General features: G+C 40.8%; 1 protein-coding gene across 5 annotated transcripts in view; it reads right to left on the bottom strand.

The window, feature by feature from the left end:
• Positions 1–24,295, bottom strand: part of picalmb (phosphatidylinositol binding clathrin assembly protein b) — a 76,256-nt gene that overhangs the window by 18,801 nt on the left and 33,160 nt on the right. For 3 of the 5 annotated variants that reach the window (XM_060943776.1, XM_060943778.1, XM_060943777.1), the window contains exons 11-18: positions 22,196–22,329; positions 5,593–5,684; positions 5,285–5,434; positions 4,362–4,451; positions 583–693; positions 342–449; positions 193–223; positions 17–116 (exon numbers count right to left, since the gene is read on the bottom strand). In XM_060943776.1, the coding sequence (XP_060799759.1) occupies positions 17–116; positions 193–223; positions 342–449; positions 583–693; positions 4,362–4,451; positions 5,285–5,434; positions 5,593–5,684; positions 22,196–22,329 (816 nt within the window). The remainder of the gene's footprint in view (positions 1–16; positions 117–192; positions 224–341; positions 450–582; positions 694–4,361; positions 4,452–5,284; positions 5,435–5,592; positions 5,685–22,195; positions 22,330–24,295) is intronic. The other 2 variants (XM_060943779.1, XM_060943780.1) reach the window with 2 other exon arrangements.

Genomic DNA, 24,295 nt, shown 5'->3' with positions numbered 1-24,295 from the left:
AAGTTCCAGAATTTACCATTGAGACAGGGTTCCATGTAGTGGAAGGTGCCGCTTTGGGCTGCCAGTTCATTCCACCAGTCAGTTTCTTCTCTCCTGGCTGGTTCCAGTGGATATCACTTATCACATTAAGAGTCAGTTAGTAACTTAAAAAGGAATTTGATTTGAAATCATCTTAAAATACAATTAGCTTACTTTTTAGTGGTGCCATTTCCAATTCCCAAGTCTGAAATAATTGAAAGAGAATATTAGAAATACAAGTTAACATTACATTTATGGCAGGTGTGGACATAAAAGCATAAATTATAGACTTGTATTAAATAATTCTGTATATAAAGACTTACTTCCAACTAGATTTGCTAAGGAGGAGTCTAGGTCATTTGACATGAGCTTTTCTGGGTGCTGAGAGGAAGGCTGATTAGAACTGGCCATTGTGGGCTTCAAAATCCCACCTGAAATGACAAAGCCACCCAAGTGAGATGCATAGCTTCAATATGTGACTTCTAACTTAAGAGAATGGCAAATTCAAACATGGGAAACTTTCAGTAATGGTGCAACGGGTACATAGAGGCAAGTGTACTATACCATTGGTGTCCAAGTTACTAGAGGAGGCAGCTTTGTTTCCGAAAACAGACTCAAAGTCAACATTTAGCTCCCCTGTACTCTGTGGAGGAGGAACCTGTGGAGGCCCATATCCTACAAAAGACAAAAACATCATTACTTATATGCATTTTTCTTCAGTCAGACTAAGCTGCATAATTGAATATAATGTAATTTTACATTACTAAAACTGAGTCTGTTGACCAAAATTCACAGATCAGCTCAAAATGCTTACGCACACAAAGAAAAGGGGGAATCACAAACGTACAGTACTGTGCAAAAGTCTACGGCACCCTAACTTTTTTTTTTTTTTTAATGCTAATGTCTTAGATGTCCATTACTTGGTCAGTAAGAAACATTTTAAATTCCAAATATTACTTTTTTCAACCAAAATTAAATGCTACTGAAGAGAGTAGGAAAAAAACATTGTACATTACCAGTCAAAAGTTTAGACATGCCTAATTCTATGTTTTTTCTTTACTTATGATTTAAGACACTTCATGTCAAAAGTAATGATGGACTGTCATTTCTCTACTCAGCTGAGTGGTTCTTGGCATAATATGGATTACTAGAGTTGTGAAATAGGGCTATTTACTATATTATTTACTATTAACTGTTTGATGATCTAAAAGTAATTAAGAAAGCAAAAAATTTAAGGAAAAAGCATAGTCATGCCAAGTATGGACTTTTAGTATATTGCTGTTTACTGCTCTATAGAAATTTTATTTTTCTGAAGGTAACTTTGCTCAGCACTACATGTGCCTTGTGCACAGCACCATATGTAAGATGTTCAATGCCTACAGCAGTACAAACGGTTCCCCCCCCCCCATCAAAGAAAGTCTCGTTCCTTCATCTATTTTTTTTTATTTTACAATACCCAATATACACAATTATCGTAATTTTACCTCTGTACACCACCACAATTGACATGAAATGAAGCAGTCAAGATGTGATTGAAGTGTAGACTTTTACCTTTAATTCAAAGGTTTTAACAAAAATACTGCATTTTTACGTCATCCTTCCATTTTCACAAGTTCAAAATTAATTGGACTGATGCAGTTTCATGGCCAGGTGTGGCCTTTTCCTTATAATTTCCAGACAAATTAAGAGAAGTTGTTTTTCACTTTCACTGAAAACTGGTGTGGAGTAAACAGTCTGGAGCTGAGACCAAGTGTTTGCAGTCCATGAGATGCCATTCACTGTTTACAGTGACCACAGAAATGACTCCTACAAGCAAGCAAGATGGGCACTTTTTTTCTCTCCCCCAGTTTGCCATTCAGTTTATTATCCAGCTAGTAAAACAGCCACACAGTTTACACCATTTCAATGCCCACAGGCATCTGATGCAGGTAACGCCGAGTCATAAAGCTCACCACTATTTACATTTATACCACAGAGCAAATAGCCAGTGACTCAGCTATTTGGAAACCCAGGCGAAGTTCATTCCACAAACTGAGTCCCAGAACAGTCTTGATAAATGCCTTCCTTCTGTCTTGAGGGATGGCAGATTGAGTTGAGCCATGCTTATGGTTTGAAGGGAATGTGGTACTGATACCCCTTTTCCACCAAATCAGTTCCAGGGCTGGTTCGGGGCCAGTGCTGGTTCACAACTCGTTCAATTTGCGAGCCAGCTGAGAACCAGTTTGCTTTTCCATAGCTCGCGGTGCTAAAGGAAGCCACGTCATTACGTCGCTGTATACGTCAGTTACGTCGCTGTATACGTCATTACGTCGCTACGTTTGCATAAACCTTGGCGCGAATATCGAAGCAAAAACGCAGAAGCAGCAGCAGCAACAATAATAAATGACTTCGTTTGTACAGCTGCTGCTTCTCGTCGCTTAAAAATGGCGATCTTTCGCAGTCTTGTTATTGTTGTTGGTCTTAACAACTCCACCCCCCTGCTGACATAAGCGGTTCTTTCCTCTGGCCCAGCAGAGTGTTGGTGCTAGCCTGGAACTGGCTTTTCTGGCCCCAGAGCCAGTTCTTTGTTAGTGGAAACAGAAAACCCGGTTCCAAACTAAAGCACTGGCCCCGAACTAGCCCTGGAACTGCTTTGGTGGAAAAGGGGCATGAGTGGGGTTTGATGTAGTCCGGCTAACGCAACTTCAAAGCTCTGCAAGCATTGGTCTGGCATAGATATTAAGCCCAACCGTTTCCCAAAGCGCGTGGTTGACCCGCCTCCCTGAAATGCCTCAGTTTGCTACTGGTCGAAGCCAGAAAAGGCTGTGACGAAGCTTAAACCAATCACATCACTCTTTCCTCTGACGTATGTGACACGACAGAAACTGCTTGAGTAACAGGAAGATAAATACCTCCAGGCCCGCTCTTTGCTCCGTTTTCAATGAGAACTTCCCGTTGAATGCTTTCAATACAGCATCTACCGCTGTGTCAAAGGCTTGCCGCTGCTCCATGTTCGTAATGTTTCTAGTGAATGAAGCGCTTCCGGCATAGATTCTGTAAACAATCTATGGCTTCCGGTCGCAGTTCTACAACGTCACTGCCTTGAACACACCTCTACCCAGGGCCGTTGGAGATGCTCAAAGTTGATTGGCTCCCGATTTTTCAGGAGCTTGGAAGAGCTGGAGATAGCTTGCCTTGCCAGACTAAGTTCGCAACAGGCCCCCGTGTTGCGTCACACTTAGGATGGGCGGGCCCAGGCTAGGTTTGATGGGTGATCAAACAAACAGGAGTCCATCAAGGAAAAACTCCAGCCTCCTGTAGTCATGGAGGAAGACAACAGTATCAACAAGGAGGTATAGGTTATTCTGAGGGACACTGCTGGCAGGACATCCTGGATCCACTCCGAACTAGGGAGCTTCAGGCACCTCACCCCAGTCTCCCAGATCCTTGCCACAAGAGCTAATCTAAAGAGCCTGCCCCTCAAGTGAGTTCTTCAGGGAGAGGTACTGTCACAAAGGCATTGGTTTCTGCTTCTAGTACAACTTCTAAAAACATTCAAACTTCATTTCCCATGATCTCCAGTCAGCTTCTATGAGAGCTGATGGACTCCACACCCTATTTTGTTGTCCGTAACCAAACTCCCCATGAGCGGAGTCTATGCTCTCGGTCACCTGTTTTTAATTAATAGTTTTATATAAAAACTCCATTCACAAAGCTTTGTCCCAGAATCACTCTTTACAATACTGCACGTCTGTTTGCTTGATTTTGACCTGGATCTCATTTAGCTTTCTGCTCTTTTGAGTTTGCCTAGGTCCTGCTTGGTTGCTCATTACCCAAGCTTTGCCCTTTTCATGGTTTTTGATTATTGCTTTGCACTCTTGTTTTCATCTGGTGTTGATGTTAATAACCTTGGTACCTGCATTCCTCAGGTCAGCAAACCATGACAGTTTGTAGTATAAGCATAGTGTATGAAGGGAAGCCATGGCCTAATGGTTAGAGAAGAAGCTTTGGGACCAAAAGGTTGCCGGTTTGATTCCCTGGACCAGCAGGAATGACTGAAGTGCACTTGAGCAAGGCACCTAACCCCCAACTGCTCCCCAGGCTACTCAGAGTATGTTGCATGTCGCTCTGGATAAGGGTGTTTGCTAAATGCCATTAAATGTATGCATTATTACAGTTTGTAAGAATTTAGAACAAGTTATTTTGTACTGAACAAAGCATAAGTGTTCAGTCATGCAAGACGAACATCAGACAAAACTGGGAGAGGAGCAGGAGAGGAAAACAGGACAACACAGTGGTGAAGAGAGATATAAGGAGCCAACATGAGTTATAGATAAAGCAAGATGCAGTCACAGGCTCCCTACCTCGGAACAGACCTGCTACAGTGGAAGGCTCAGGTGGGAAGGGAGAGGGGTTTGAAAGATGCTGGATCATAGACGCTTGACCAAAAGAATCTAACACAAGAGTGGAAAAAAGGAGATGGCATCTTGAACATTAGAGACTCACAAAGAGTGATGCATATTAGTTTTAAGAGCGAACACTAGAGCCAAGGTCAATATTTGCACATCATAGATCACCAGTCAGCATTGTGTATCCTTATTTGTTCAAAAGACAAATGGTATCCAGTTGAGATAAGCTCATCATGTGCTTATGATCATCCCTTTTGCACTGACTCAGTGCCCTATGTTGCCTGAAGAACATAGGTAGGGATGGTTTGCCATAATACTACCTGAGATTAAGTGTTCTATCCGCACTGTTCGTTTGTATTTGGCGGATATGGACGAGCTTGGATCAATAAAGGGATTGTATTGATCTACAGTGGAAAAGGAAACAAAGTCACTTTTCACTTTACAGTTGCCAGATTTTTTTTTAACTGAATATGCTTATCAATAAAAAGGATTTTTTTTGTTGCCATCATAGTCTGTTTATAGCATTTTTGGGGGGTACACAGCAGAAATTAAGAGTAGGAAAGGATATAGGAACATCATAACAGGCAGATACTGCACTGTTTGGCACAAAGACCACCATTTTTATTTTTTATAAACCAACATAACATTTCTGCAATGATTTCAATAACACCTGAAACAATTGTCATTTGAAGTCAATACAGTGGTAATGGAAAAGGGAGCTCACTGTGCTTTAAAATAAATACTTAGTGGAGGGTTAAGAGGGCAAATGTGTTTATGCCCAAATAACTCATGAACTGAGGTCAATGTGGCGTTAATAGTAAATGGTCCTCGTAACACAAAATATATAGTTCAGGAGGAGGAAAGCAAAGTGTGTTTACCACTGAAAAGCTCATGACCTGATGTCCTAGATGGAAAACTAACACCATCAGACGACACAGCAGGTGGATGAGCAGGATCAACATGTTTGGTTAGAAAAGGATTAAGGGTTGGGATGGAGCCTTCGACAGCTTCAGAAGAAGAAAAAGGATCTGAGCAGGCAATGGGGAGAGACGGGGGGGGGGAGGAAAGGAAAAAAACCCAGCACAGTCAAACAGGAAAGACATCAGAATGAAAATGTGAAAAAGACCAAAATCAGGCAGAAATCACTGACACTAAACACACAAAGATAGAGGAACATTTACACTACCTCCCCATGGTGTAGATAGTGAGGGCCCAGGCTGCATGGATGGCTGGAAGGTGCTGTTCAAGTCAAAGAGGTCACTCTCCATCTTCAAGGTGCTGAGAATAAAAGTTAGAGTCTTTAAAAGCAATTTTAATATTATTGGAATGAAACTGGATTTGGTTAAGAATGACCTAAAATCGTATACGAGATAAAACTAAAAATATTTACATTTAAATATTTTATACTCTTAATTTCTGTCCCAAATAACCTGAAGATGGGCTCACTAATAGAGGCAGAGTTTCCCCTAGAAACTCTGGAAAGAGCAGTGGCCCTCCGAGCGCAGTGAGGTGCAAATAGCATGCCGCCATGTAAGTTAGGGGGGACCGGGGGCATGCTCCCCTGAAAAATTCTGAAATATAAAAAGGGTTCATTTCATGGCTTCTGGTGACATCTAGAGCTGATTTTTACCAGTGCAACTTTTTTTTTTTTTGGGGGGGGGGGGGGGGGGGGGGGGCAAAGTCAATACAATACCCACTTGCATCTCACAAACAGTGTACTGTTCCAAAGGAGATTCCAGTTTATTTCACATCAAACAAAGTGAATGGTAATGCAACATGGCACGAGTTGTTCAAAATACTTAAATGTTGGCAATAGTGCAGATGACGAAATACCTAATATTCAAAAGGCAGTGGCGGCTGGCCCAGAGGGGGCGTTCGGGCACTGCCCTCCCAGATGTGGAAGGGGGAAAACATTTTTAAATATTTATTAAAAAAAAAAAAAAAAAAAAAAAAAAAGTCAGTTTTACTTAGTGTGCCCCTACATGCAATCAATTATTTAAAACAACATTTCCACCAACTGACACTCATTCAACAGTGAATATCCACCGACAGACTATCGTCATTTCTCTTCTTGGGCGCCCATCAAAGCGCCCCAGAAGTGCACCAAAATAGCCAATCGTGTATGGTTACTAGGGAAAAATAATAAATATTTGGCCAATCAGCATCGCAGAATTGAATGGTTTTGGGGCGCTGGAAATTTCGCCCCTGCTACAGAAAATGTGGGAAAGTTTTGGATTGCTATAGTGATAAACTTGAGGTCTCAGGTCAGAGAGATGATGGCAATGACGACAGTTGAGGGGCAGCTTCCACCAAATTCGGTGAGATCTTTGGTGAACTACCCTTTCGCGAGAAGGATGATGGTGGAAAAAAATCCGTGTTAAGGAAAATAAACATCACCCAGCCAACCAAGGAGAAAGTTAAAGCTTACAACAGGACTTTTTGCAGGAGTTGGTTCCAGCGCAAGTCATTGCTGACAGGCTGTGGAACAGCCAGTGCACTTTGTTTCCCCTGCATCCTTTTCAAAAGTGACCGGTGTGATTTGACATGGGCACAGTCTGGACAAACTGACTTAAAGCACCTCTCTAAACGCATCAAAAAGCATGAAAGATCAAGAGTTCACATGGAAAACTGCGTAAAGCTAGCTGTGCTTGGAAGGATTAGCATAGCGGTGCAGCTAGACGATGGGCACCACATTGCTGTAAGAAGGCACAATGAAGAGGTAGATAAAAACACAGTCATATTTTATCTAAGATCATCGATTTGTATAGATTCAGCTGAAATCATACCCTTGCTGTAAACTTCTCAAGAACTTTAGTATTTGATACCATTCCTTTCCAAAGCATAAATGGAGCCCAATATAGCTGTAAATTGTTAATTTATCTGTGAAACTGATTTTGAGAAGGAAATTAAATTGTGGAATTGTCATTTTCTGACTGTTCATTTGAATGCTTATACTGGACTAGACAGGGAAATCTATTGGCACACCAGCCCCACCAAGAATTTTTCTTCACTAGCCGCCACTGCTCAAAGGCTACAAAAACATGCATGTGATTCTAGCTTTATACTGTCGGCAGGGATGGTGCTAGGATTTTCGTTCTGGGTCCCAGGACCCACATAACTGGCCAAATTGTGGTCCCTGGCATTTTTTGAACCTGGGATAGAATATAGGAGGACTTTCAGTGATGTCAGATTTTTGTTCATCATGCAGCATCTGCCATAAAAACAAAGAAACCGCTTCGACAGTTAATAACGAAAATCGAGATGACTGCAGTCAGTACAATCTCTTTGAAACGATTAAAAAAAAAAAATTATACCAGCAGATCGTGTTACAGTACATTCAAAAGCTGAAACATGCAGAAAGTCACAGATCCATATAATTTATCCACAAATTTATTTATGCTGCACACTGTGCTCGTGCACGCTCACCACTTCAGATGGATTAAATGCAGAGGAGGAATTTCACTGTGCTTGAGTTTACATTAGACAAAAATAAATTTAAAAAGGCTTGTTCTTAATTTACCCACAAATGCATTTATTCCACTTGAAGTGCTAAGCAAATCAGCTACCGGATTTGGGACGCTACAGCATCCTAAACTATTTAGTATTTGGGACTTTTAAATACACCAGAGATGCTAAAGGCAAACAAAAGTACAAACGCCTACCCAATATTTTGAGACAGGTTTCGTGCCGGAATGTTATGGGAAATACCTGATAAGGTATTTTTCTTACAACAAAGGCAAGTTCAAACGTGAACTTCTAACAGTAATAAAGAAGCCAGAGCTCAGAGATGGCATATTTTATGGTGCTTAGCCTTGTCTACATTCAGTACACATATGGCCCTTTTCCACTACCCTTTTTCAGCTCACTTCAGCCCGACACGGCTCGCGTTTCAACTACCTCAGAGCAGCACGACTCAGCTCGCTTCAGCCCTGCTTAGCACCCAAAACTCGCACGGTTTTGGAGTGGGGCTGAAGCGAGCCAAACCGAGCCGAGTGGGGCTAGGGGCGTGAGGAGACACTCCCCTGTGCACTGACTGGTGAGGAGGAGTGTCCTCACACGCCCACACATGCCCCGCAAGCACGCTGGGATCTGTAAACACCATAAACCCAGAAGAAGAATTATGAATTACGAGAATTTCTGAAGCCTTATGCGCCTCGCCTCATCTATACGCTCTTGCCAGTATCTGTTGGCGTTGTTGGTGACAACAAGCCACAGCACCAAGACCAGCAACACTAACGACTCCATGTCCTCCATGTTTATTGTTTACTATCCGGGTCGTGAGACTACCGCTTAAAAGGTCACTGATGTCACTGTTTGCGCCGCCTAACGACATCACGTGACATCCACCCACTTTCGCTAACTCCACCCAATGTGTCCACCCACTTCCAGCCAGCACGGTTCAGCGCGGTTGTAGTCGAAATGCAACTCCAACAGCCCCACTCAGCTCGACTCAGCCGCGTTTGTAGTGGAAAAGCAGCAAAACATGCTTCCAGTCGAGCCAAGCATTACCATAGGTCTAATAAAATACATGTCCAAATCCATGTCCAGATATCTGCAGTTGCCATGACGTCACGCAAACAACCACAATACTGTGAGGTTTTCATTCTATTCACTTTTGCTTTGTTTGTTAAAAACAACCACCTAATAGATTTGCCCAGGCAATTGGGAAAAATTCAAGTAAGAGCCCTGTATCCCAGGACACATTAAAATACTGCATTTTTTGGCATGTGTGTGTGTAAAAATGCACGATTTCCATGTTAAGGAAATCCCTGGAAGGCCTAAATTGCAAGCATTGCAGCAGCAGTTTTAATGGGTAGTGGCATGTTACTAAATGTAATCAATCAATAAATTAAGCATAGTGTGACCGCTACACTATGATGCTTTAAGGGGAACCCTGAAAGGGTGGTCTGGAATAGACCCCGAAGCCGCCGCCAGGCGCCGCTAAAACCGCCATTTAGAATTTGAGCTGCCGCCAGCCAATAATTTTGTAAGCCAATTTGAGCCGCTATCTAATAAAATTTGGCTGAGCCACTAAGAATTGTGTACATCAAATAATGGGTTTATCCACATCATGAGCTACAAGAAAAGTGACACAAACATGATCAACTGTACACACTAGTAGTAACACAATAGAGACGTATAGGCATACACTGTAGAGATTTAGAACTGATATCACAGCACAGAGAGCCACCACAAGCTTGCCGTTGTGACTACCTGTCTGGCTTCCCGCCCCTCACACCGTTACCACGATACACTGGGGAACCCGGGAACCCACCCAGAGCATCAATCGACTCCGATATCGACGAGATGGCTGCATTCTTTGCCGCTGCGGAGGGAAAGTGTAAAGGTATTTTTTTTGTTTGTTTCACATACTTCGAGATTGATAAAAAAAGTACTCCACCACTCTACTTTCATCATAGTAAGATAGCTGCCAGTCCTTCACTGGTCATTGCTAGTGAGAGTAGATAGCTAGATGCCTTCCTCGAACAATCCAGATTAGCTTATTATTAGCATTGAACAACAATCTTGCTAGATTTATATTTACAATGAAGTAAGAGACCAGGGGACCTGTGGTAATTTGCTTTTTATTCCCACCATTTGTTTGATCCGTTCGCCCGGATATATGCCACACAGTGACGTCCATTAATTAAGCAGGACTCCCTCAGAGACACTCTTTCATGATTCATACTTTGCAGTCTGACCACGGCTAGCAATATACTGACCGCTCTGTTTGCCTGGTAGGCAAGGCAGACAGAACATTAGTGAACTTGGCGGTCGGAGATAATTTAGAGCGAATCCGTCGCCGTACACTGCACAGAATAAAGTCTACTAGGGCCTACTATATTTTAATATCTCATAATTCATATGATTTCATGTTAAATGACCTGTGTGTGTGTGTGTGTGTGTGTGTGTGTGTGTGTGTGTGTGAGAGTGATAATAATACATCTAAGTACTTATAATAAATGTAATAAATAAATAACTTATAATCAATAAATGCTATCATAAATACACCATTTGTTGTAGTACAATCAGTTTTTTAACCAAACTGTGTTGTGGAAATAGCCTATGTATCTGTGTAACCAGTACACTGCATCTTATAATCAATTGAACGTAGACCATAGGTGTGAAGAAACAGTATCAGCCATTTGTAGCCATAAACATTTTGGTGGCTGCAGCAGCCATTAAGGTTTTGGCTGAGTCAGCTAGCCAGCCAATAATTTCATCAGCCAGCCATCATCCTGAAAACAAACAGCTTCGGGGTCTAGTCTGGAAGTAATAGGACATTGACCAAGACAGTAGTACTAGAATTTCTTTACCATTTATAAATGGTTACATTTTTACTACTGAGACTCCGTTACCAACATTATTCATAGAAACAGTGGCCCTTACTCAAAGTAAATGTGTGTGTGTGTGTGGGGGGGGGGGGGGGGAGCAAAGATATGAGCACCCAGAATGGCATGATGTATCCAAAATATCTGAGACAGACTCGATATGAATTTTGTTGATTTGAAAGCAAAAGAATCAGCTGAAGATGGTTGACTAAAGCAGGGTAAAATGTTTCAGCTGTGTGGAATCTCCTGCCACCTAGTGTCTAATTTACATGCCATATGTACATGACACACCCCGGTTTACAAGTCACGTGCAACATGCCCCAGTTTACAGTGCCTTGAAAAAGTATTCATACCCCTTGAACTTTTTCACATTTTTCCACCTTACAACCACGAACTTAAAAGTTTGAGATTTGCAATAGACCAACACAGAGTAGCACATAATTGTGAAGTGAAATGAAAAATGATAAATGGTCTTCAAAATTTTAAACAAATCTGAAAAAAGTGTGGTATTCAGCCCCCCTGCGTCAATACTTTGTAGAGCCACCTTTTGCTGCAATTACAGCTGCAAGTCTTTTGTGGTACGTCTCCACCAGCTTTGCACATCTAGACACTGAAATTTTTGCCCATTCTTCTTTGCAAAATAGCTCAAGCTCAGCCAGATTGGATGGAGAGCGTCTGAACAGCAAGTTTCAAGTCTTGCCACAGATGCTCAATGGGATTTAGGTCTGGACTTTGACTGGGCCATTCTAACACATGAATATTCTTTGATCTAAACCAGGGGTCTTCAATCCTATCCACAAAGGGCCAGTGTGGCTGCAGGCTTTCATTCCAACCAAGCAGGAGCTACACCTGATTTCACTTGTTTAATCATTTCACCCTCGTCTCCAGTCAACAATCAAGTGAGCCTCCAATTTGGCTGTAATGAAAGCCTGCAGCTACACCGGCCCTTTGCGGATAGGATTGAAGACCCCTGATCTAAACCATTCCATTGTAGCTCTGGCTGTATGTTTAGGGTCATTGTCTTGCTGGAAGGTGAATCTCCTTCCCAGTCTCAAGTCTTTTGCAGCCTCCAGCAGGTTTTCTTCCAGGATTGCCCTGTATTTAGCGCCATCCATCTTCCCATCAACTCTGACCAGCTTTCCTGTCCCTGCTGAAGAAACGCATCCCCATAGCATGATGCTGCCACCACCATGTTTCACAGTGGGGATGGTGTGTGCAGGGTGATGAGCAGTGTTCATTTTCCGCCACACACAGCGCTTTGCATTTAGGCCAAAAAGTTCAACTTTGGCCTCATCTGACCAAAGCACCTTCTTCCATGTTTGCTGCGTCCCCTACATGGCTTCTGGCAAACGGGACTTCTTATGCCCGTCTTTCAACAATGGTTTTCTTCTTGCCACTCTTCCAAAAAGGCCAGATTTGTGGAGTGTACGACTTCTAGTTGTCCTGTGCACAGATTCTCCCACCTGAGCTGTGGATTTCTGCAGCTCCTCCAGAGTGATCATGGGCCTCTTGGATGCTTCTCTGACCAGTACTCTCCTTGCTCGCTCTGTCAGTTTAGGTGGACAGCCATGTCTTGGTAGGTTTGCAGTTGTGCCATACTTTTTCCATTTTTGAATGATGGATTGAACAGTGCTTCTTGAGATGTTCAGAGCTTGGGGGGGAGATATATATATATATATATATATATATATATATATATATATATATATATATATATATATATATTTTTTTTTTTTTATAACCTAACCCTGCTTTAAACTTCTCCAGAACCTTATCCCTGACCTGTCTGGTGAGTTCTTTGGTCTTCATGATGCTGTTTGTTCTTCAGTGTTCTATAACAAACCACTGAGGCCTTCACAGAACAAGTGTACTTATGCTGAAAGTAAATTAATTACACACAGTAGGACTATTAACTAATTAGATGACTTCTGAAGGCAATTGATTGCACTGGATCGTATTTAGGAGGTATCAGAGTACGGGGGCTGAATACTAATGCACACCACATTTTTCAGATTTTTATTTGTTTAACATTTTGAAGACCATTTATCATTTTCATTTCACTTCACAATTATGTGCTACTCTGTGTTGGTCCATCACAATCTCAATAAAAAACTTTGAAATTCATGGTTGTAAGGTGGAAAAATGTGAAAAAGTTCAAGGGGTATGAATACTTTTTCAAGGCACTGTATGTGGGTGAGCCATTAAAAGAAAAGCATTAGCAGGATGCAGGCTTCAGCATCATCCAAAGAAAAAGGTATATTGAGAGAAAAACTTATGACTAAAATATTGATATAAAATTACAGGTAATGGTGTTTGATACAGGGTTTTTTTTTTTTGTATTTGGTATCTTTTTAATGACCCCTGCCACTCAGACAGGAGCCCACTTGCTGCTGGGTGATCTTGGTGTTGCAGTAAGAACATGCACAACATATCACCTGGTTAAAATTCTCCCACAATACTCATTAGTCCCTTTCTCTTCTCCCATTTGTTCCCTATGGCATCACAGTTATGCCCTAGAAACCTGGAATGGGGTCTGGGCATGCCCAATGCGAATCTGTACTCGAGTGGGCTTACGTCAGTCCTTCATGGAGTCAGGTTACACACAAACCTTGAACCACCAAAAGCAGAGGACTGTTCAGTTAGCAGTGGACTTGAGAGTTAGCAAGTCCTGAGTAGTGCAATATGAGGTGCGCCTTGGCATCAAATGTACTTGATGGTATTGTATCCAAGCAGAAGTAATAATGTGGCTGGACACACTTCAGTCACAAGACTGGCTCAAAATGTTGCAGCTGGGCTCACACTACTTTTCAATTCAGTTTAGGAACCTCAACCAGGAGAACTTGGGATCCAGATTCTAGTCCCAAAAATCTGTAGGGGAATTCTGTTTCTACATAGCTCATTATAATCCCATGATCAGTCACTTGGAGGGAAATGCAATACTACACTGCTTAAAATGTTTAATTGGCCAGACATTTGTAACCAGCCATTCTGAATGTTTACGTTTCCATTATTGAGAGACCGTTTGAAAGAATTGGTATGGAATTGATATAACTGGCCAGTGTAGCTGTGCACTGTTTTTGCAATTGGGTTGGTGGTTTTTCACAATTTAAAAAAAAAAGTTTGAGATGGCGTACAGCACTGTTACAATTTCCCTTATATAGGCATATCAGATGCTCGCTGGCCATGCTGTGAAAATTGTGCATGCAGACACTCATCCAAGTTTCCAAACCTGTCATTGCTTAACTCTTGAATATCTTCCATCATTAACAAGCGTGCTCGGAGAGCACAATATCCCCCACTGGCAACTATGCCATAACTTAGGTAAAATGCAACCGAATTGAACGAAATTGGAAGATGCATATTACTAACATATAACAAAGAATCCTGCCAAGTTTCGTGAAATTCCTCCAAAAATTGAGAGAGGAGTTGATTTCAGAAGGTGAGCACCCTTCCCCAGACTGATGGCTGAACAGACGGAGAGCGCCATAACAATCCCCCTTTGGGCCTTTCAGCCAGTGGGGGATAAAAAGCTTATAATCCCTGCTTTCCAAAGAAATTTCTCGTTAAGATCTGTTCAGCCTTTCTGTGTGGAGTTTGCATGTTCTCCCCGTGTCCGCGTGGGTTTCCTCCGGGTGCTCCGGTTTCCCCCACAGTCCAAAGACATGCAGGTTAGGTTAACTGGTGACTCTAAATTGACCGTAGGTGTGAATGTGAGTGTGAATGGTTGTCTGTGTCTATGTGTCAGCCCTGTGATGACCTGGCGACTTGTCCAGGGTGTACCCCGCCTTTCGCCCGTAGTCAGCTGGGATAGGCTCCAGCTTGCCTGCGACCCTGTAGAAGGATAAAGCGGCTAGAGATAATGTGATGTGTGATGTGATGTGATCTGTTCAGTAATTTGGGAGTAACAGCAGGGTGAAGCTGGTACAACAGAGTACACGCACTGCTTGCATGACGTTCGGAAACTGCCAGTGCTTTTTGAGTCACAGGAAAGTGGTCAGGCTCTCTCTCTTCTGATCGGTTTCCAATTGGATTACTCGTGAATATCAGAATTTTTATAGGGATGCTCTCTAGCTTTCACCGTTTCTGATGAAGTACTCAGCAAAATTTTACGTCAGCTAGTTTTGATGTTGTGATTCATGGGAGACTCTAAAGTGAGTTTTCATAGCTTTAACTACTTATTCAAATAAACTAATTCCTGCAAATAACCATTTTTAGATTATAACTAGTTTTGATGAAAAATATTGAGCTCTTAGGTGGTCAGAATATTTAAAAAATAAATAAATAAAACCCCACAGGAAGTCAGAAACACAAGTGTCAATTTCAGTTCAATTAATTGGAATTGTTTATTGGATGCGGCTCACAGTTTTTATCCCCCGCTGGCCAAAAGGCCCAAAGGGGGACTGTCATGGAGCTCTCCGTCCAGCCACCCGTCTGTCCGGGGAAGGGTGCTCACCTTCTGAAATCAACTCCTCTCTCAACTTGTGGAGGAATTTCACGAAACTTGGCAGGATTCTTCATGCTACGTCATGTCATTAGTATGCATACTGTAATTTCGTTCAATTCAGTCACATTTTACCAGAGTTACAGTCCTTGATGAACAAAAATTATACTTTGACAATTTCATGAGCGTGTACATTCTTCTGAAAATCAACTCCTCTCAATTTGTGGAGGAATTTCACCAACCTTGGCAAAAGGCTTTGTTATAGGACAGTTAAACGCATATTGAAATTTTGTTTAATTTGGGCAATTCTTTTTTTTCCCCCGCAGAGTTATGCCCTTGATTATTAACAAACTTGTACTTTGGCAATTGCTTTCTGAAAATCAACTTCCCTCAATTTTTATCCCCCACTGACCAAAAGGGGAATTATGTCGTGGTGATGTCCGTCCATCCCGGGAAGGGTACTCACCTTCAGAAATCAACTCCTCAATTTTTGGAGGAATTTCACAAAACTTGACAGGATTGTTATTGGTCAGTAATACGCATATTGTAATTTCGTTCAATTCAGTTACATTTTACTAGAGTTATGGCATAGTTGCCAGCAGGGGATATTGTGCCCTCAGAGCACTCTTGTTTTGAAGTTAGCCTTGAAAGGTGTGAATATTAAATAAAAATAATTTATATTCTTTCATATAAAAACACTAGTAAGCCCTACTTAGAAATACAAAAAGGCCTACAGAGCATAAAGATGGTACTAGAAATAATCTTACTTTGAGTGTACCGATTTTACATTTTTACCTAATTAGCAATTAATACTAACTTGCATAATTTTTTACTAATTTTTCAAACTTTGTATTCAGTATACAACCATTTATGTGCCTGCCAATTTCCATGTAAATATCTTGTTTTCCTCATACAGAATATTATGGCAGTTTTCTAAAAATTAAGCCCTTTCTTCAATCTTTGATTTGTAATACCTTAAGAAAGGATAAAACATTTGAATTCTGTAAAAAAAAAAAAAAAAAAAAAAAAGGTATGTTGTTCTGCATAAAATCCTGAATTCAATGAGAGCAGTTTCAAGCAATTTGGATTGAATTTTCACATGATATGCCTACCCTATGGTCTCACTTGGAAACTACAAATTTTCAGAAGCATTCCCCCCCCAGACATATGTACCTCAGAATACAAGAGTGTCCCCCCCGGTGTAGTTATTCACAGTCAAGCATATTGGCTGATTGAACTAGAAAAGTGGTTAAAGACAAACTGGAGAAAAACCTAGAGATGGGACTGAAGCAACCCTATTGTGCTTGTGATGGCAGATGGGGCACTCAGTTTCTGTGTGGACTTCTGCAAGGTGAATGCTACACAAATGTCAAATGTTTGTAGACACCTAACCATCACACCCACATGTGCTATTTGAACATCCCATTTGAAAACTGGTTCCCCGCTTTCCTGTTCCAACAATCGCCACTCTACCACAATACCATTAGTGAGGGCAGGCACCGATGGTGGGTGAGGAGGCCTGGGCAGACGGCATTCAAGTTCATCCTAAAGGTGTTCAGTAGGGTTGAGGTCACAGCTCTGTTCTGGCCACTTACTTTCTTCCACACCAACATGGAAAACCATGTCTTGATGGACCTTGCTTTGGGCACAGGAGAAGTGTCATACAAGAACAAGTTTTGTTCCCTTAGTACCAATAAAAGGGAATTTGTAATGCTACAGCATACAAAGACATCCCATTACAACTGAGTGCATCCAACTATGTGGCAACAGTGTGGGGAAAACTCATGTGGGTGCGACAGTCTAATATGTCTGTAAACCTTAAATTTGATGCTAATCCAATGGCTTGCATTGAGACCCCGGCCTGGTTAGGCACAACTAGTTTTATTCAATATAATGATTTATAGAATTAACCGGCAGCAGCATATGAAGACAGCCCTAAAATCCTTGACACAAGCCACTTCACAGCAAATTCAGAGAAGTCTGTGATTGAATAGATACATAGAGACACACCAGTTGAAGCCTGGACCCAACCCAACACTTCTCTGGGTTGGGTCCAGGCTTCAACTTGAGACTGCAGGCCTAGACATTAAGCATTTAGTACTGGTGGCCCATTGGGTCAGTGGAATTGAAAAGTTACTGGCCCAAATGGAAAATGTGGCGGCCCGAATGTGCGTGGTACCTGAACCACGGCTGCCGCAGGCAGCCGCTGCAAGCACCACAGGTGCTTGCACAAAGAGGGGGGTCCGGGGGCCCTCCCCCGGAAAACTTTGATTTTTTAATTCATATTCGTGCATTCTGGTAGTCTGGTTAACACCAGACCATATCACGTGAAATATGGTCTGGAATCCGCCTATTGAATTTCTCGTAGGGGAGGTGTGGTTTACGATTGTCAACGGCCGTTTATTGGACGTTGCGAATGTCTATCATTTGGCGTATGGCCAATCATGGCCCATGGCCAATCATGGCAGTTGTACCCGGTGACATAGTTAGAGTGATGAAGAGAAAAGAGAAGGCAAAACAAAAATTGGAAAAAACAATGGCACCAAACGATTACTGCCGTTTTAAAACAAACTTTCGCTCTAAACTATTCAGAAGTGTCTAAAGCTTGATCGAAAGTTTGGTTCGTATCGCTCGCCGCCATGTTAAATGTGATCCGTAAACAGTCCCAAATAAACTACAAGCTTCCGTTTGTCGAGTAGTACGCGTCACCGTCTTTCCACCCCTCCCCACTCTCTGATTGGCTCCCTAACTCAGGCGAGCCTTTAGACCATAGTTTCCATGCTGTCTTTTCAGATCGGAACGATTGTGCAAAGCAGCATGGGATTTCCCAGGCTAGCATTCTGGTGCATTTCAAGGTGAAATTAATGAAAATAAGATTATTCATATTTTGCTAACATTATTACCGTACATCTTTATTGTTTGTTCACATTGATATTTTATTGTTTGCATTTCTTGTTCTATCAATTTCTTAGTTACATTTAAAAATTTCCTTTGTTCTCTGTTTGTTTAACACATGCTGTTGATTACTGTTTTACATTAACAATTGTTTAAGTTTTAGAATAAGCTAAGTTTTGCCTCACCATGCAACTAACCCGTTTATAGAATAAGCTTTGCCTGTAACCCACCCTGTGTGATGTAGACATATTTTCCTTTTTTGTCATGGTTTCAACTTTGGCTCATATATTCTCAACATTGTAGATATTGAATTCTCACCATTGTAGATATTCTTATAGAAATAGAAGTACAATGAACTTTTTAAATACACCTTTATATAATCGCCACAAGACACACACATGCCAGTCCCAAGTCTGGATGAAAGGTGAGGGTAGCATACTAACCCTTATGCTGGATTCATTTGCATAAACCATTGCCATGGCAACAGCAGATACCCTAGCAACTGGGGGTATACTGGGTTTAGCATGGTCTGGTTGTACCAGAGAGGGTCAGAAGAGTTATTTTTGTTGAAATGAACTAATGTAGACCTAGTTTGGCTATTTTGATAGATTTCATCTTTGGATATTTGAAATAATATATGGGATCAGATCTAATTTACCACATTTATTTTATCTGTTCTTCTATTTCAGTCATAGCAACCAACATTTATACTTCATTCTTTAATCACTAAAAGTTGATACACGTGTAGCCATATTTCTTGGCAGTGTATCCTGAAATTTTGATATTAATATACAAAGTCTGAACGATTTTACACCATCTGAAGCTAAAGCGCGCGTGTTGAAATGCTGTTTTACGATTTGGCGAGTTGTAAACCGAGCGCGACGTCGCATGCTCTGATTGGCTGCAGAGTTCAAAATGACACCGTTTGTTAACACCAGATAGTTAATTTATGCACGATCATATTTATGAATGAAGGACACCACTGAACTCTAGCGGAAGAGGCAGAAAGTGGTATAAAGATGGCGACGGTCAGACAATAAGGAGTTTATTTGTTTTTAGCTCAAACTTGACATCTTTTCTGCTTGAAGACGGGAGAATGGCGATCATCCATGCTTGCGGACTCGAGATAGTAAGTTTGTCAGTGCTCTGGGTTCATTAAAAAGCCGTGACAAGCTCAAACATGCTTCCGAACAGCGCCGAACATCTCTGAAGATGCACGAAGACGACACACTCCTGCCGCAGAGCGGAGGGTGACGAAAACAAAGATGGCGGACCTCGTATCAAATGTGCATTTTAAGAACAATTTCTTCACAATTCTGGGTAAAATATGAGTAATAAAATTGTTAATTTGTATCGAAAACGTACTGGCCTACCCGGGGCACTCTTTGGCCAAATTTAGTGGCCCGAAAGATGTAAAAAACACCGCCGGGCCATCGGGCAAGTGCTAATGTCGAGGCCTGGACTGCTCTGACAGTAGCATGTCCCTAACCCAAGTCCAAAAAGGAAATGGGATAATACCTGGGGCTGTTGTGATATAGGTTTGTGCCTAATTAGTCAGACCTAATTAACCTGTTGACCGAGCTCACTAAAATTCAGAGAGCCAGTGATCAGAGCAGTGCCAGCAGGCCTTTGGTAGTGTTAAAACAGCTCCCTGCTTCACTCCCTGGACTTTCTTTCCATGCCTGCTCTGTCTCCAGTGTTGGAGGGTGAGAACTGACTGGTACAGTACATTAGTGAGAAGCTCTCAGTGCTTGAGTCAAAGCACAGCACTATCAAAAATGAGTGTGTGGCCATCAGTACTACTTACTGGGGCACCCTTTCATCCGTGGTTCAGACCACTCTTGCCTGCTGTAGATGCACTACATGAAAGATGCCAACATATGGATCGGTTGTTGATAGTCATTACAGCCTTTCAAGTTCACAGTGGTTCACAGGAGAGGGAAGCAGTTGGTAACGGCTGAATTTTTATTTTTGGTTGCAGACAGGATGAGCCCTGACCTGCGTTGAATGGTGGGGGTATTATAACAGGTGGGAGGAGCATGGTTTAGCATGGGTCTGCCATGGGAGAGGAGTGTTTGGGGAGAAGCCAGAAGGGTAATGACCAATATGCCACACCTGAGCCCTGCTTTGCCACAGATGTTTGTAATATCCTTTTTTCTCTCTCCCTGAACAGTAAACATTCATTAGTGAGCAAATTAAAACAAAAGCTGAGCAGAGCACAGCAAACGAGTTACAAAGCTGAAACACTGCTTTTAAAAGCATTCAATTACCGTATTTTCCGGACTATACGTCGCTCCGGAGTTTAAGTCGCATCAGCCAAAAAATGCATTATGAAGACGAAAAAAACATATATACGTCGCACCGGACTATAAGTCGCACTTTTTTGAAGGGTTATTCTATCCATAGAATCTGTGATTGTATCTGATAAGCGGCGCGTGGTTACTGCGCGACTGCATTGTTTATTTAATAAACAAACAGCTGAGCAGTGATAACGCGCCCTTTGCCCTGTAAGTAGCCTAGTCTGATTATTTTAAATATCTCCTACTATCTTTAATACTATCACTATCGTTATTACTAATAGCCTATATTATTATTATAACTAATATTAGTAGCCTATTACTGATGCATTAATCAGTTTGCGTTTAGAATATTTTTACCGGTAGGGCTTATTATCGCCCCATGGCTCTTTCATCTGTGTTATTAAAGCTGTAGTCATCATCGAGGAGTGTCATTCTTCATTTTTGTCGAATTTTATTTAATCAAATCAGAGGTCAAGTAGGCTATAGGTATATCATCTCCAAAGACAGGTACGGTAGTAAAAACAACCGTCTAGTGAAAAAAAAACAAAAAAAAAAAACAACCGCTTTTAAATCCCCTACTTAAATCCTTAAAATGAGTCATTTAACTCATGTCTTGTGTGATCTGATCTCCAATGGTGAAATAAACCGGTTGTGATGAGTACAGTCTGTTATTTTAGAAGATAAATGTAATATATAATTTAATATATAGACTAATAAAAATTATTTTATAATATAATATCACGACATATTACTGTCTGTAACTGTGTCACTAAAGCGTTTTCTAAGATCATAATGTCTGATATTATTTTACACACACAATAAGCGCATGTGCTTTAAGTTATAGTAAACCATCCCCCGCCTTTTTTTTTTTTTTTGAGTCGCCGGACCCACCCACCTCCTGCGTTCTGGGACCTCCCACTTCACAAATTAAGCACTGCCTAAAATCACTACATAACTTATTTAAATAACTATAGGCCTATCATTAATAATAAAACACAGGTCAATCAAGTTTATCAAGCTGATGATTTCACTCTAAATCAGCAAATCCATTGAATTCCTCATCCTCGGTGTCGCTTCTGAACAACTCTGCCAACTCCAGCGGCAGATGAAGCGCCGTTTCCTCTTCTTCTGCGTGGCTGTCGTCAGACTCGGCATCAGCTCCAGTTATTCCGCGGTGAAAATAAATATATATATATATATATATATATATGTCGCACCGGAGTATAAGTCGCATTGCCAGCCGAACCATGAAAAAAAGTGCGACTTATAGTCCGAAAAATACGGTACTGTTTATTTACTACACCAGAGGTAAAAGAGATTTTATACTGTTACATGGACATGCTATTACAGTTCTGCTCAAAAATGGCATAAGAGTTGAGTACTGAATTAAAACTTAAACTAACACCCAATGTTACCAGAGTTTTAGAGGAAAGTTTTAAAGGAAAAGATGGTCCAAGAGGTTTGCCCTTTGCAATCCTTTCTTTTGACTGAATTTAATAAGGTCATGTAGGGGCACTGTATATATTGCAGTGTGGGTTGTTTATTTGTAAAGCTTCATTCATTCACTCATTTTCAGTAACTGCTTTATCCAGTAGATCTACTGCTGCACCTGCTAGGAGCAACACCGGGTGCAAGGCGAGAATATTCACCAGGTCCAACACAGGGCACTGTTCACACACACATTACACGAATGACAGAAAATGCTCCGTCAAATTTAGCTGAACCACGCTGACTGCTAAATTACTTCTGAAACCTCTCTGATTAAAAACATTTCATATTTATTGTGTGTGTTAAAGGCTGGACACATTTTAAAAGACTCACCCATTAGAGCAGCTTGGGGTGGAGAACAGGTCAATGACAGGAGCTGTACTGATGCTGGCTGCTGTGGTGGACACCGGAGAGGTGTCTGTGGTGGCAAACGAGGGCCTCTTAGATAGCTCTTTCAACCTCTGCTCCTGGAGAGAGAGCCAGCAGTTCATACACATGTTAAATGGCCATCAACATCAATGTAGCAGCCAGTCAAAAACAAATTTAAAAAAAAAAAAAAAAAAAAAAAAAAAAGTGTGGCATATTCAACTGAACATTTTTTCACGGTCTAAGAGACACTTTATTAAAGTCTTATGGCTGAAATCTGTTAAGGCAAATAGTAAAAGTTAAATGGCTTTCATTTGGGAGTCAAAATGTACTTTTAATAAATAGGTTGTATTTGCTTTTCATTATCTTCATCACTTCATTCTTGCCAGGGTTGTGGTGGAACCTACGGTATGGCACGAGGCAGGAATATACAGTACAGTGTTTGGGACCCCAGGCCATCATGGTGCATTAGTCACAGACACATTTAAACACTTATTTCACACCAAGGTGCAATTTTGCACAGCCAATCTTGATTGAGAGGTGGGAGGAAACCAAAGATCCTACAGGAAAAAAAACACAGACACCAGCAGAACATGCAGACAGGTAGCAACCTGAGCTCATGATCAAATCTGGGGATCCTGGAGCTGTAAGGTGGCAATGCTACCTGCTGCACCACTGTACTGCACCCAAGTTGTTTTTACTTAGAACTACTTAGTAGTTGTTCCTCCAGGCAAGAAAACTTGGCAACCAAGAACAAAGCTGGTTATGAAGCTGGTTGAGAAGAGTCTAGTTCATGAAAAATACTTTTTACGATTGAAAATATCAAGTAGAGCGGCGGCTACAATTATCGACAGTCCATAATTCGACACCTTTTCAGATTTACCAATAAAAAACAATTTTACAAAGGAGAGTTTCAGTTACAACAGTTATTATTGATTAAATCAATCAACCGGAAGGACCCCCCCGATCTTATCATTTGATGACACAGGTCATTACCAGAGATGGAATTTTTCTTCATTTTAATTTTTTTAAGCACGATCAGCAATTTGAGGAAAACCCAGACAATCAATCATCGCAGGTAAGCATGGTGGAAAGACCAGAGACATGTTTTTACTTATCAAATTCACCAATATTTCATGAGATCCTTGTCAAAACCTACTTTGTTTCTTACCCTTTCATTTGACAGTCGCCATTTTGTATCTAAAACGTGCATTTGAGAAGTCACATGAGGTGTCGATAATAGTGATCACTTTCACCCATGTCCACCATTATTGACATCCTGGGGAATTAAGTGACCTTTACAACTGTTACGGATCGATCTTTGTGTAACACTGAATTTGACGAAGTACTTTAAAAAAAATTAATAAAAAAAAAAGTGCTGTGATTTATAACTTTGACTCATAACAGAATGGAAGGTTGAGAGAGTATGTAGAATCTTATTGCAAAAAAATAGAATTAGGCCAGAATTAAATTCCTAGCATATAAAAAAATTGCATGCTTGAAATATTCAGATTTTTTTTTTTTTGCAGTTTGTTGTAAATATCAACCGCATATTACAATACATCAGTAGACATTTTATATTTTGGTTCAAGGAATGACATGCGACCTTTGACCTGGCTTTTCATGTGGTTACGTCAATTGCCTGTTGACATTTATTGATGAACTACAAAGCTAGAAATTAATACAAACAATGAATGATTAACAATGTGATCTACAAAAATACTTAGAAAGTGGAACAAAAAGATTTGACACAGGTTAAACATTTTCATTTGTTTACAAACATCAGAATTACTTCATTTACGTAAACACCAACACATTTATATAAAAAAGGTATTTTGTACTAAATACAAGTCCACGTAAAACTAATTTTAAATAAAAATTGTTAAAAATTAATACCACATACCGATTTTTTTTTTATTATACACATTTTTATATTTATATAAAAATAAAATATTTATTTTATTATTCACATTTTTATATTTTGTGATTTATAACTGATTCATAACAGAATGGAAGGTTTAGAGTGTATGTAGAATCTTACTGCAAAAAATAGAATTAGGCCAGAAT

The sequence above is a fragment of the Neoarius graeffei genome, chromosome 17, assembly GCF_027579695.1.
Source record: "Neoarius graeffei isolate fNeoGra1 chromosome 17, fNeoGra1.pri, whole genome shotgun sequence".
NCBI lineage: Eukaryota > Metazoa > Chordata > Actinopteri > Siluriformes > Ariidae > Neoarius > Neoarius graeffei.
This window is presented reverse-complemented; position numbering and strand designations above follow the sequence as displayed.